At 40.8% G+C, this 12,903-nt stretch overlaps 1 protein-coding gene across 3 annotated transcripts in view; it reads right to left on the reverse strand.

Moving 5' to 3' along the window:
* FAN1 (FANCD2 and FANCI associated nuclease 1) overlaps positions 1-7,876 on the reverse strand; it is a 62,332-nt gene extending 54,456 nt beyond the window's left edge. For all 3 annotated transcript variants that reach the window (XM_045285763.1, XM_004699739.3, XM_045285764.1), the window contains exons 1-2: positions 6,569-7,876; positions 3,782-3,922 (exon numbers count right to left, since the gene is read on the reverse strand). In XM_045285763.1, the coding sequence (XP_045141698.1) occupies positions 3,782-3,922; positions 6,569-7,820 (1,393 nt within the window). In that variant the 5' untranslated portion in view covers positions 7,821-7,876. The remainder of the gene's footprint in view (positions 1-3,781; positions 3,923-6,568) is intronic.
* Positions 7,877-12,903: the final 5,027 nt, after the last annotated feature.

The following is a 12,903-nucleotide window of genomic DNA, read 5'->3' on the forward strand; positions in this document are numbered from 1 at the left end:
TATTTGTAACTCCACTGGGTGGAGCCATGCAAATAAGCTGAATGATCAATTTTAACCTCCCCACTAGGTTTAAAATGAATCATCTCAGAAACTGCATTGGGGATCTCACTGCCATCAAGAAAGAAGGACCAGATGCAGAGCACGTCCTTTGAACCCTGAAATCAGTGTTCAAATTGAAAAAATTTACCAGTTTGTGGCCCTAATGATCGTTCTAAGTATAAAAAAGGTAGGCAAGACTAGACTGTTCTAAGTTTTAAAATATAATGAAAAAATACTAAATAATACAAGACAAAAAAATACAACTGTTATTTAAGATATTTCCATATTGCTTCTTGATTAGCATCCTAATTTATGATGCTCTTTGCTTCTGTTCGAGCATAATTGGCCCTGTCATTTATCCTTAACCATCTTTTCACTGTAGGAGTGGGATCCCATTCCTTTAAGGCAGGCCAATTAGACAACAGTTGTGTGTTTGATAAATTAGAAACAGGCGACTTATCTTCTCTGAACATATTAAGTTCATCTTTGAAAATCCCCTTTCTACTTTTGCTGAACTTACGGCAATCATTCTGAAAGTATTCTTTGCTCTTTGAAAACTTTCAGGAATTACATAATTCACTTATATTTCGTGGGTGTTTGGGGCATACCACAAAGCTGAAATTAATGGCCACATGTCACCCTCTGGTTGTTTGGCACTATTTCTCTTTATGTTATATATTTGTTTACTAAAGTAACAAACACGAAGAATAAAAATGTAATATTCCATCAAAAGTATAACGAGTTTCATGAATTGAATAAATATTATATACTGTAGTTCCATCTAATTTTTTATACCTATGGACAAAATGAACAGTATTACAGGTGCTTGGAATACACTGTCGCACAGATGAATGTTAAATGTAAATTTGTGATTTTAGCATTGGGCAGCTGCCCAGCTATCCACCTTAGAGGGAATCCTGATTTCAAATACCATTTAACAACTGGTTTTCTGAACTCAACAATTAGATATCGGTTCTATGTAACTGGTATGAACCCGCTGAGTTCACTACTGCTTGAGACCCACTATGTTGAACTGCCTCAATCCTGGACACCAGAAAAGCAGCAATAACAGAGGCACCTGCAACACCATAGGTTTGAGGCAGAGCAGTGGGCTTCCTGGTTCATAGAATGAGAACGCTAAGTGCCTTCAGGCAGATTTTCTTGGAGTAGGTTGCCCCAGTCACATAATTAGCTGAGCTAGGTTTGCTGACAGAGCTAAGGCCTTTGAGGGATGAGGCTTATGTGGAGTGATCTTTGGGCATTTATTGGCAGCATTAAAATAGGTTTGTAACATTGCCTAAGCAGAGCAGAGTCCAAGGGGCTGAATGGCTAATGGGTTAAGGACAGGAAAGAGGTATGCCTATGTGCACAGCTGGAAAGAGGCACTTCTGAGCATTTGATCCTGAATTTATTATCTGTTAACTTTCCAAAATCGTGAATCCTGTGTAGCCACTGCAATGAATTAACAAACCTGGTGAGAAGGTGAGAATGCCTTGGGAAGGATGGCTGAGGTCAGAACGGATAAGAAAGGCAGAATTGGTAAGATGGAGGCATGTGTGAACTATGCCTCCTAGGAATCAGTCATGGGCTGATGATCAGTTTGGTTCTCCTTCCCCCCTGTGAAGTCAAAGGATATTCAAGCATGGCCCTCATTCTCACACTTTTCAAATCAATTAGTTACAAGAGCATATAAAATAAGTATCTCTTGAGAGTCATAAAATAAGTTTCTCACTAAAATCAAGAGGAAAAAACAGTGAATTAAGTGAAGACGATATTAGTAACTATTATGGGGCTATGATATGATAGCCACTTTAGGGCACCCTCTTTTAAAACTTACTGGAATATATACTGAAATCACTGTGCTGAAAAGTGATTGACACTCCCCTGGCCTCTAACTAAAAGGTTGGAGGTGCAAATCTACTCAGATGTCCCTAGGAAAAGAGACCTGGTGAGCCACCTGCAAACAAATTGGCCAGTGAAGTCACTATGAATAGTCCTACTCAGACACACATGGGGCCACCAAGAATTGAGGCCAACTAGACAGCAACTGGTTACTTTCTAATTACAAATCAACCAATGCCACTTCTCCAGAATATGTTGACTCTAAGCTTTACTCTCTCCTGTAGGCTCATCCTTCAAGAATCCTTCCCCTCCAAACCTCTTGACAGGTTTGTTCATTCATTCATTCATTCATTCAATACAAATGACTATAACACTATGCTAGGACTCAAGTCAGAGGTGAATCAGCTCTGACTTATCTTTGCCTTCAAGGTATTCAATTTAAGGAAACATCTTCCTTCATTCCACAAATATTTATTGTGTTTACTCTGTGCCAGAAAATGTTCAAAGGTCCTGGGCATGGTATACTTAATAAAATAAAGACCTTGCCTATACGAAGCCTATATTCTAGCATAATAAATAACTATCTCTGGTGATGATCACTGCTATAAACAAAACTGGAGAAGGAAAATTAAACATGGCAGGGAAGTTAGCTCTGTCATATAGGGAGTCAGACAACTCTGACGTGGTGACACAGATGGGAGAGTGTCACCATGCATTATCCATGTGGGAGAGTGTCCTAGGTGGGGGGGACAGTAAGCACAAAACTTCTGAAACACAATATGCTCAATATGCAAAAGCAGCTAAGGGACCTGTGGCTGCAACTAAGTGAGCTAAAGGAGCAGGAGAAATGAGGTCAGTAAAACAGTGACTGCAGCACCTGCCTAAGCCATCACGTCCAAGAGTCTTCAACAAGTCTCCATGTCTCTCCCTCAACCTCCAACCTATGCAGCCCCATCACAATCACCCTGACTTCATCTTCACTTACTATTCCTAAACCACAGTGTTCAACACACACACATCTGGCTTGGCCTGCTATCTAAAATGTCAGCACCTTGAACCCAAAGCTCACATTTTTCCTTCTCCTTACACCTAACAAATTTTCAGTCCAATATTGCACTTAATGAACGCTACTGACAAGATAATCAAGATTCTTTAGAGAATAAGATAAACTCTCCTTTAGTGGAAGCATACGCTTAAATCAATTACTGTTTTTCACATTTAATGTAGCTATGTAAATGAGCAAAACATACAGCACACACAGTAGTCATAGGAAGCTGATGTATGTGCAAGGGAGTTGTAAGGTTTGCTAAAAACAATATTTGTACTATTTATGTAAAAATACAGCAAACTGTTCTTAAAGAAATCAACTCATAAACTATAAGATCCATACATGTGTACACATAGGAGTAAATAAAACTTTCAGAGGCAAGATTTGTTTCAAGTAAACCAGCTTTATCCTATCACAGAGAACTCTGAAATGTTCTTGCTGGGAGAGAGACCAAGGAAGGATGACTTATTTTAAAAGGCTTACAGATGATTTTTTGACCTCCAGTTGCAATAAAGTCAAGAAAAGTTGTGAAAGGTATTAACTTTCTTTTGTGGTACGTGTATATTTCTAGACAGATTTATCACCCTAATTCTGTGACTGTCAAGAAAATAATAGCAGAGAATTTTTCATTATTCTATTCTAGTTCATTTTTCATTATTCCATTCAATCCCAGGCTGAGAATATGCTTAGCATCACATGAATTTGTTGTCCTAAAAACTCTTTGTTTTTAAAAAATCAATAAAGTATTCACCATGCAAACACCAGAAGATGGTACCATGCTAACTTTACCATTTTTCTGCAGAAATTCTTCCGATAATATTAACATTTTAGGTTTCCTTTTATTACTCATACCTGTCTGTATAAAGCCTTCATCCTTCAATTCTTTAATTACAGGTAGTAAATTTAGGTCAATTTCTTCATATTCCAGTTTGTTCACTTTAATCCAGTTTAATTTACGTTGAAAAAGTCGTACATATAACTTCTGACCACTAGCTGTAATAAAGAAACCAGGAAAAAGTATTAACTTTCCTCACAAACAATAAATAACACTTTTTAAAATTGAGTAGTGTAAAATATTCTTTACTAGAAGTACAGGTTAAAAAAAAAAAGAAATACATGTCTCCTTACTGATCTCTTCCAACAAATCTTTTCCTCCTTTGGAAAATGAAATTTATTTTTTACTCCATCACCACAAATTGAATGGGCATGCAGAATCTAGGCCAGAATTACTGCTTCTAAGCTCTAAAGAAGTCATTGACCCTTATGCTTTATGGAGTCTCCTCTGTTAAAAAAAGTGAGAGAAAGCGTGCACATGGCGGGGGGGTGGGGACGGCATGAAATAACACCATTATCCCAAAAATAGTTGAAAGTTCAAGTCAAAAAAAATATTCCTTATGTCAAAGCCATTTCTATAAGTTCAACTGTTGGTAATGGCTATTGCTCATTGCAGAACTTCTAAAAATCAAGTTTCCTGCTTCTTGCCACCAAAATTTCTCCTCCTTCAAAGAAGTCCTCCCCAGAATTTTAGTTATTTTGCTCTCTGCTTTTAGTTTAAGATGCGATATTCTATTATTGGTTCACAATGGGAGAAATCTGAAAAGAATTATCAAGCTTGCTAAACTTAATCAAACTTCTATATCTCCCTCTCTGGTCTATTTTCCTGATACTGGATTACCCTTAAATTCCTTACAACTCCAAAATGGCATAATTATGTTTTAAATTTTCAATATTTTCCTTTAAATGGACAGAAGCAAATACTTGTTTTTATATACAAATTACATCATAAATAATTCTCCTTGGAGAAAAAAAAAAACCCTCCAATATAAAACTTTCTAACTTATCACAACCCTATAAGACAGAGTTCCCAAGACACAGTCTTACTGGAACAGACACTTTCATCTTTCTCTTGTGGAGAACAGTAGATAACAGTACGTGAAACCTGTGATAGAAAAACTAATCCTATTTCTCAATGATACTGAAACCCCGAGACACCCACCCTTCATTCACTCACAGTAATACGATCAGTACCCAACTCAGATCTGTGGCTCCTCTGGTAAGAACCACACAAATAGACATGGAAGCAATGTGAATACCTTACAATACTATGCCCAGAGATGTGTTTTTCACACTTAAAGCAAATAATAATAAATGCTGTAAACATTCTATTGGTAGTCTAGAACAAAAACTTTTTTGAAACATTAGTAGTCATCTACTGAGTTACCAGACTAGAGGAGAGTGTGGCTTCCAAAAAGTTTTCCTACCTCTAAAGGAGTTTGGTTTCCCCAACAGTCTTCATGGGCTATGGGGTAGGCAGCTTTTGCTACACACCTGCACTACTGGCTTGGAACCACCAATGGCTGCCAAAAAACAAAGACACTCTTTGGAAGTCTCTGTTTCAACATTCTGCCTTTTTAAATGGTACCCTGGTGGTGTACTGGGTTATGCGAGGTCAGCACTTTGACCTCAGTCTCTCCACTATCTGCTCCCGTAGTCTCTCAAACCAACAGGGCAGTTCTGCTCTGTCCTATGGGGTCACTAGGAGTCAGAATCGAAGAGCTGGCAGTGAGTTTAGGTTTTGTTGTTTTGGCTTTTTGGCAGGATGAAGGGTGAGGAAATCTGCTTTTAAAAGGTAGAGTCCAGAAAACTAAAAAGCTGTTAAGATTAAAAAATGAACATAAAAAAGTATACCTCCACACATTGATTTGTGTTTTTCTGTAATGTTAAAATTTTTGAGGAAATGGTGGAGGAAAATGACAAAACTGTATCATTAGTCTGATCACATGCACAAATACAAAGAATGCTTTTCTAATGTTTTTCACTTTACTTTTCTTAATTTGGAATAGGTTATTTTACATCTATCAAATATATATATAAATTAAAAACCAGTTTCTTTTGTAACTAAATGTGGTAGTTACACAATCTGGTGCCAACTTGAGACTATTAAGAGTGAAGGGCTGGAGTTTAGCCTGTCAATCGGGTGCTTGAGGACCTCAACCAGAGGCACAAAGACTATAACTAGCTCACTGGAGGTGAGATACACTCTCTTCCTGCAAGACATTCCTTATGCTGTTGGCAGCCAGAGCCTTGAAGCTAGAGGAGCCACATGGAGACTCAAGCCAGTGCTAAGATGCTTCCACTGCCACTGGACCCACAAGACTTTCCACCCATTGACCTGTGATCTTCCTGTACTCAGCGTCATTGCATGTGTTGCATCTGTTACATGAGTCTGAAGAATTTATAGATTAGTATCAGACATATGGTCTAATATCAGACTTATGGACTTGATCTGGACTGGGCTGGGATGTTTTCTTAATATATAATTACTCTTTGATATAAAGTCCTCTATTAAAAACATGAGTGTCTGGATTTGTTTCTCTAACCAACCCAGACTAACACACCAAATAACTGCTTGTCAGGCATAGTACTGAATGAGTAACCACCACCCCAAAGCTTAACTAGTTGACAAACATCCTTACAAATAGATATAAACCTTGCCATAGATTGTCCCTCCTAACTATAGTGTACTCACAAAACCACAGTGACCCCAGTTTGACCTCTCCTCCAAATGAATGCTACTTATGATTTCATTCTGCCCATATTACTACACAAATCAGGATAGTAAATGAGAAAAACTCATACCTGATAAATTATAAAATTTAGTTACAATTTCCTTTTCATGTTCATCAAAGAGCATCATATCATCTTCATTCTCAAATACTTCTTTCAGCACCATAAGGAAATTTTTAAGGTAGTAAGGATGACTTGGTGGTACTTCCGCTGTTCTATCAGGAACTTCACAGCTTGACCTCTTCTCCAAAGGAATGCTGCTAATGATTTCATTCTGTAGAACACTGTCGCCTTCCAGAGGAAGTGCTTGGACGTTGTTCCCCTTTAAAGCATTACTTGTAGCACTATGCGATTTTGCTTCCAAATATAACTGCGGTTTAGTTTCTGTAGCAACAGTCATTTTTACTTCTTTACAATTACTTACCTCATATTTGTTACCACCTTTACCATCTGCTCCTCTGAGACTCTTCTGCTTTTTCAGACTGTCTTGTGAAGTAGACTTGAATTTATTTCCAAGAATTAATTCTGGTGACATTAACATAAGAGCGTTATCTGAGAAGCCAGGAGTGAGGGCTGTGTCCCCACATTCTTGAGTATCCTTCTGGCTGTCAGCTTCCGTTATTTCAGTGTCTCCTACAACATACTCAGGGGCACTCTTTTCTTGAAGAGAAGCACACCGAAAAACATTTTCCTTGTGAAAAGAGGTCTCCAAAATTTGTTCCTTGTTCTCAATCTCTGAAGAATTGTCAACCAAGCTCTTAACCACTGTGGGTAAAGAACTCTGCAGATTTGTAGCTCTATGACTCCCAAACTCATCGTTTTTATCTACTGCCTTTGTGTATTTTCTAGATAATCTGGACGATAGCGTTTCCAAAGGAATGACTTTTACATTAGGGTTCCTCGGCTCATATTGATTTCCGCACATAAAACCATCATTACTTTTAAAGTAGGAACTGGTCTGTTGTTTTATCTTTTTTGCTGAATCACTTTGGCCAGGGCTTAAACTTCTCTTTAGTGATGACTTCATTGAAATTACATCTTCTAATGCAATACTGGCTAAATCCACTGTGGACCTATCTGAGTCAGTTAAGTCAACAGGAACTGGATCAATCTGCATGACATCATCCTTTTTAGTACACATCTCATCAAGATGCCAGTTTAAATCATATCTTGATATCATTTCACTGCAAATGGGGCAGGCAAGTTTAGAAGGTGGTCCATTGTTAAAATATGAAGAAACAGAATTAGATCCTTTAGTGTTCTTGACGGATAAACTTTTACGAGGTGTTTTTGTAGCAGATTTCCCGTCTGACATCATGCGCATTAGGAAAACGCTAAATATAAACAGGATAGGTACTGCAATGGTTTACTTTTACTTTCTTCATCTGAAAAATAAAAAGAATTCTATGTGACTTTGTTACTCAGACTATTTTTTCTTCCTATAATACAAAACACATGTAAATACAAAAACATTTTTGTCAATTCAACCATAGAAAGCTGCAAGCTCTGTAACTCATGATACGGCAGAACTTCTGCAATGAAGAAACTACTGTGCGCGTGGGGATGGATGCCGTGGCTCTACTTCCCGCCCCACGTGCAACCTTAGTTTATCACTCGCCATAAAATGACAGATGGACATGTCAAGGTTAAGTTTCAGGATTTCCTGGGGGGTCCAAAATTGTTCCTAAAAAGGTAAATATTGTGTATTCCATATCCTTTCCTAAAACGACTCTGAGTTTTCCCGCGCCATTCTGACGGTCATTGTTTCTTCAGAGCCAGAAGAAAAGAGACGCCCCTAACGGGGGCATTTGGGGCTCTCTAGACAGCCCCCAACCGGACCAGCGCTACAGCGGAGGCCCCACGTACGTACTGCACTTGACCGGCCGGCTCCGGCTTGGGGGCCTCTGTTAGGCAGGGAGCGCACTGCGGCGACCACACACAGCCCCAGCGGGCCAGTCGCCCGGAGGCCGCGCCTGCTCAGACCACAGCGTTTGCCCTTGACCCTCGCTGCCGTCCGGCCACTCGCCGACGCTACACTTCCCAGGACAGGACTTACCTGTTGCCGGGCGCCTGAGCTCCCAGGCATTCCCAGTCGAACCCGGTAGTGGTTCCCTCCAGGCTCGACCAATAGAGGCGCGAGTGATGGATCTGCTTTCTCTTCCTGGGGAATAGAGGCGAGAGTGATGGATCTGCTTTCCCTTCCTGGGTTAAAGGTTTCCATCTTGGTTGGCTTTCAGCAAGCAAGAAAGGAGGATATGAAGCATTTGCCGATGAAGATTAGGGATTACAGCCTTCAGTATGTATTAAAACTTAATGTAGAAAAAAAACCCCAAATCCTCACAATTAGACTTTTAGGTCCATAATAGGTCATGTTAACATCATGATAAATGGAGAAAAGATTGAAATTATTAAGGATTTTGTCTTGCTTGTGACAGGCAGGAAGATTAGGGACAAAAGAGGTTGTCGCCACTAATGCCTATGCTAAACCAATAGTAGCTGGCTACACAACAATAAAGGAGTTTGAAAGAAATGAGGCACACATTAGAAACCTACGGGGAAGATCCAAAGGTGAGCATGCGCAGAGCAAATTCACCTAGGAATCCATACTAGAAACCAGCAACAATGCATCACACATGCGCCTGAACCCAGCCACTAAGAACAGTCAACATCCTCAACGATGCCCCCCTCAAGTGGCAGTAAGAAGCAAGAGACTGAAGGCAAGTTCTCTCTCTTTTTGGAGGGCAGGTCTCTCCCTTGGGTGCAGTGTGCCCTCTTCACCTTATCGGTTCTGGTGTTTTCTCTCTCTCCTCTCTCCTCTCTTCTCTCTTTAGGTTCTGTGGCCTCCTCTTTCTGGCCATTTTTCCATGTGGCTTTCCACACTGCCCTGAGCAGCCATATTTGGTTTCGAACTCCTGTGCAGTGCCCATCCGGAGAGACCTTATATGCTTTCGAGAGGTAGCATGTACTATCTGACACTATATGACCCCAAACTTCCCTTTCCCTAGTAAAAGCTACTTGTATTTGCAGAAGTGCTTCTGACACATGAATTCTTTTCAGTGTTGAGAAACAAGAACCAGGGAAAATCATCCCAGAGCCCTAACATGTGTATCCTAATCAATGCTCATGGCACGGTTAGGTAGCAAAAAGCAGGGATGTCTAAGGGGCATGCTCCAAATTCAGGCCCCCAAGCCAGGTGGGCGGTATACCTGGGTTGGCCCAAATTAGGCCAGGTGGGCTTAATTCAGCCAATAGGTTCAATCAATACCTTTGATCATGCCTCCCAGCGGAAGGCTCCATATACCTGAACCTCGAGACCTCTCGGCCCTTCAGATGCTTCTCTGCTTTCTACTTGGCTGTGCAGCTGTTCTCTCACCCTGGCCTCAGGCCACCACAAGTGGGTGTGCCGTCCCAAGAGGTTGCCTGTGTTCAGTGACTATAAAACCGGAAACTTCTGTCCTTTATAAAAACCCACTTGGATCACAAACCAGGCTTCGGGATTAATTCTTTCTTATGCGAAGCCGAGAACCAAGGTATTTCCCACCAGAGAAACCTAGCAGAACCAGCAATCAAGACAGTACTGATGCATTGCATTGCACAAGGGTTAAACTGCTCACACAGACTTTAGAGTGTTGGAAAGCAGGGAAGTTACTTTGAGGACTAAAGTGTGTTTTTCCCAAATCATGGTATTTTCAGTTGCCTCACATACATGTGAAAGTTGGCATTAAATAAGAATGACCAAAGAAGCATTGATGTATTTGAAGTGTGGTGCTGGTGAAGAATATTGTACGTACTATGGACTGCCAAAGCAGCAACAAATCTATCTTGGAAGAAGCACAACACGAATGCCTCTTAGAAACAAGGCTGGGGAGACCTCTCTCATGTACTTTGTACATATTGTCAGAAGAGACCAGTCCCTGGAGAAGAACATCATGCTTGGTAAAATAGAGGGGCAGTGAGAGAGAGGAAGACCCTCAGCAAGATGGATCGACACAGTGACTGTAGCAATAGGCTCAAACACAGGAACAATTGTGAGGATGGTACAATACTGGACAGTGCTTTGTTCTGTTGTGAGGGACATTATGGGTCAGAGCTGACTCATGGCACCTAACAATAACAACACTAATCTTGATTGGCTAAGGCTGGCTAAGCCCTCCAGGTCTACCTCATTCCTTTCACATCAGAAGTTCCTGCTCATGACAAAAAAACATACAGAAGATAAAGCAGTAAGCAACAGAGGTGGCCTGGTGGGGGAAACCTTGAATTTATGCAATTGCATTAGAGTGAAAAATCCGAGCACCCTGTTTGGAAAAATCTATGGGTGACAGTGAAAGTCCAAAATCCATTTGTAGAGTCCTTGAGTGGATTTTAAAGCCTCCATGGAATTGTTTTCAACCATTTAACCAAGGATATGAACAGCATTGCCCCTTGGGCAAAGAGCCTTGGAAAGTGGATTACTTCCACTTCCTCCAACCAGGCCTGGGCAGGTGCAGTCCGATAAGTGCTTGTCTGAGTGTACCCTTAAGGAAGATCACTTCCTGGGGTCACATAGTTATAAATCATGCCGTGTACGTCATATCCTGACTGCCTTGGTCTGAAGGTCCTAGACCAATCTTGTAAGCTCTTCTCTCACAATGTATGTGTGGTAGTTCCCACTTCTGTAGTCTCATCTGTAACTCTGATATATTGATCTACCACCAATCCTGATTTTGTGATGTTTTCCTTTATTCTCCATGTTCTGTTTAAGTGACTGTGTGGCTGTGAGTCCTGGGCCACCATTATGACCTGTGTTGATGGTATCCCTTGTCCAGAGGATATGTCTCTGTCTTGTCTTTGTCCTGTTCAAGATCTAATAATGTTCTTAAATTATACGTTGAGATTTGGAGTCTCTTTTTTACGTTCTGGTGGAAGGAGATAGAGGGAAAAAAACAAGGCAATTATAAAACCAGAGAGGTAGCAGAGGGTTAGCTAATGTAAGGCAGGTGTGAAGTTCAGTCAGTTCTGTGTTGTCATCCATAGGGGAATTAGCAAGTTCCAGATCTGTGTGGTTTGTTAGGGTCTAGAGATAACACACACCCCAGCGAAGAGTTCAGCCACAGTCTTATTAACTCATAGGATCACTTCAAAAGAAATGAGGTGACTCCTTCTTGTAAGGTGAGGACACCGTAAGCATACATGGATATGTTTCGCGCTCAGAGTTGAGAAGGGACATTGTCTAGGGGAGACTTCTAGTTTTTAAATGGCACGTTCAAAGGGGAAAAGGAGTCCTGGTGTCATAGTGGTTAAGCAAGGTCAGCAGTCCAAAACTACCAATGTTCTGTGGGAGAAAGACAGGGCTCTCTACACCCATAAATAATTATAGTCTTGGAAACTCACAGGGGCAGCTCTACCCTGTTGTACAGGATTGCTAATGGGTTGGCATCAACTCTATAGCAAGGAGTTTGGTTTTTTTCAGAGGGGAAGGGGTTGCTGCTGTGCAGGTGGTCAAGCAACTCAATCTGTCCTTAGGTCTCCAGCATAGTTTCTTTCAATTTTATCTCAGCTCCAGCTTGGTTCCACGTCAGTGTGTTTTCAGATTTATCTCCAGGATATTCACCAGGATCTGGCTTCAAGGTTAAGGTGTTTACCAAGCCTGTTTCCACAGGATCCTTTGTTCATAGATTGTTTTCTCAGGGCCATTTGCTCATTGCCTTAGGCAGGGCAGAAGCCCCAGTTTTGTCCCTGACAGCGGGTATTAGAAGCTTTTCTGTAAATTTCCTGTGGTTTTAGGTTATAAAAGGAACCCTATCTCAAATATAATTTAAGGAGAACATTTATTATGTCCTAAAAGAGACAAAAAGGACATAGACATATCATCTGGCTGAGGGAAGCCATCAGCATGACATCACAGTGGTTTCTGAGGCCTTGTTGAGCTACCCAACTTTTTTTTAAATTAAATCATTTTATTGGGGTCTCATACAGCTCTTATCACAATCCACACATACATTCATTGTGTCAAGCACTTTTGTACATTTGTTTCTCTCATTCTCAAAACATTTGCTTTCTACTTGAGTCCCTGGTATTTGCTCCTCATTTCCCCACCCCCCTCCCCCATGAACCCTTGACAATTTAGAAGTTATTATTTTGTCATATCTTAAACCATCCGACATCTCCCTTCATCCACTTCTCTGCTGTCTGTCCACAGGGAGGAGGTTATATGTAGATCCTTGTAATCTGTTCCCCCTTCTCCCTCACCTTCCCTCTACCCTCCTAGTATCATCACTCTCACCACTGGTCCTGAGGGGTTCATCTGTCTTGGATTCCCTGTATTTCCAGTTCCTATCTGTGCCAGTGTACATCCTCCTGTCCAGCTGGATTTGTAATGTAGAATTGGAATCATGATAGTTGGGGGAAGAAAGCATTCAAGAACT

This window comes from Echinops telfairi, unplaced genomic scaffold (assembly GCF_000313985.2).
Source record: "Echinops telfairi isolate 266 unplaced genomic scaffold, ASM31398v2 ScPeMD7_7475;HRSCAF=8513, whole genome shotgun sequence".
Classification (NCBI taxonomy): domain Eukaryota; kingdom Metazoa; phylum Chordata; class Mammalia; order Afrosoricida; family Tenrecidae; genus Echinops; species Echinops telfairi.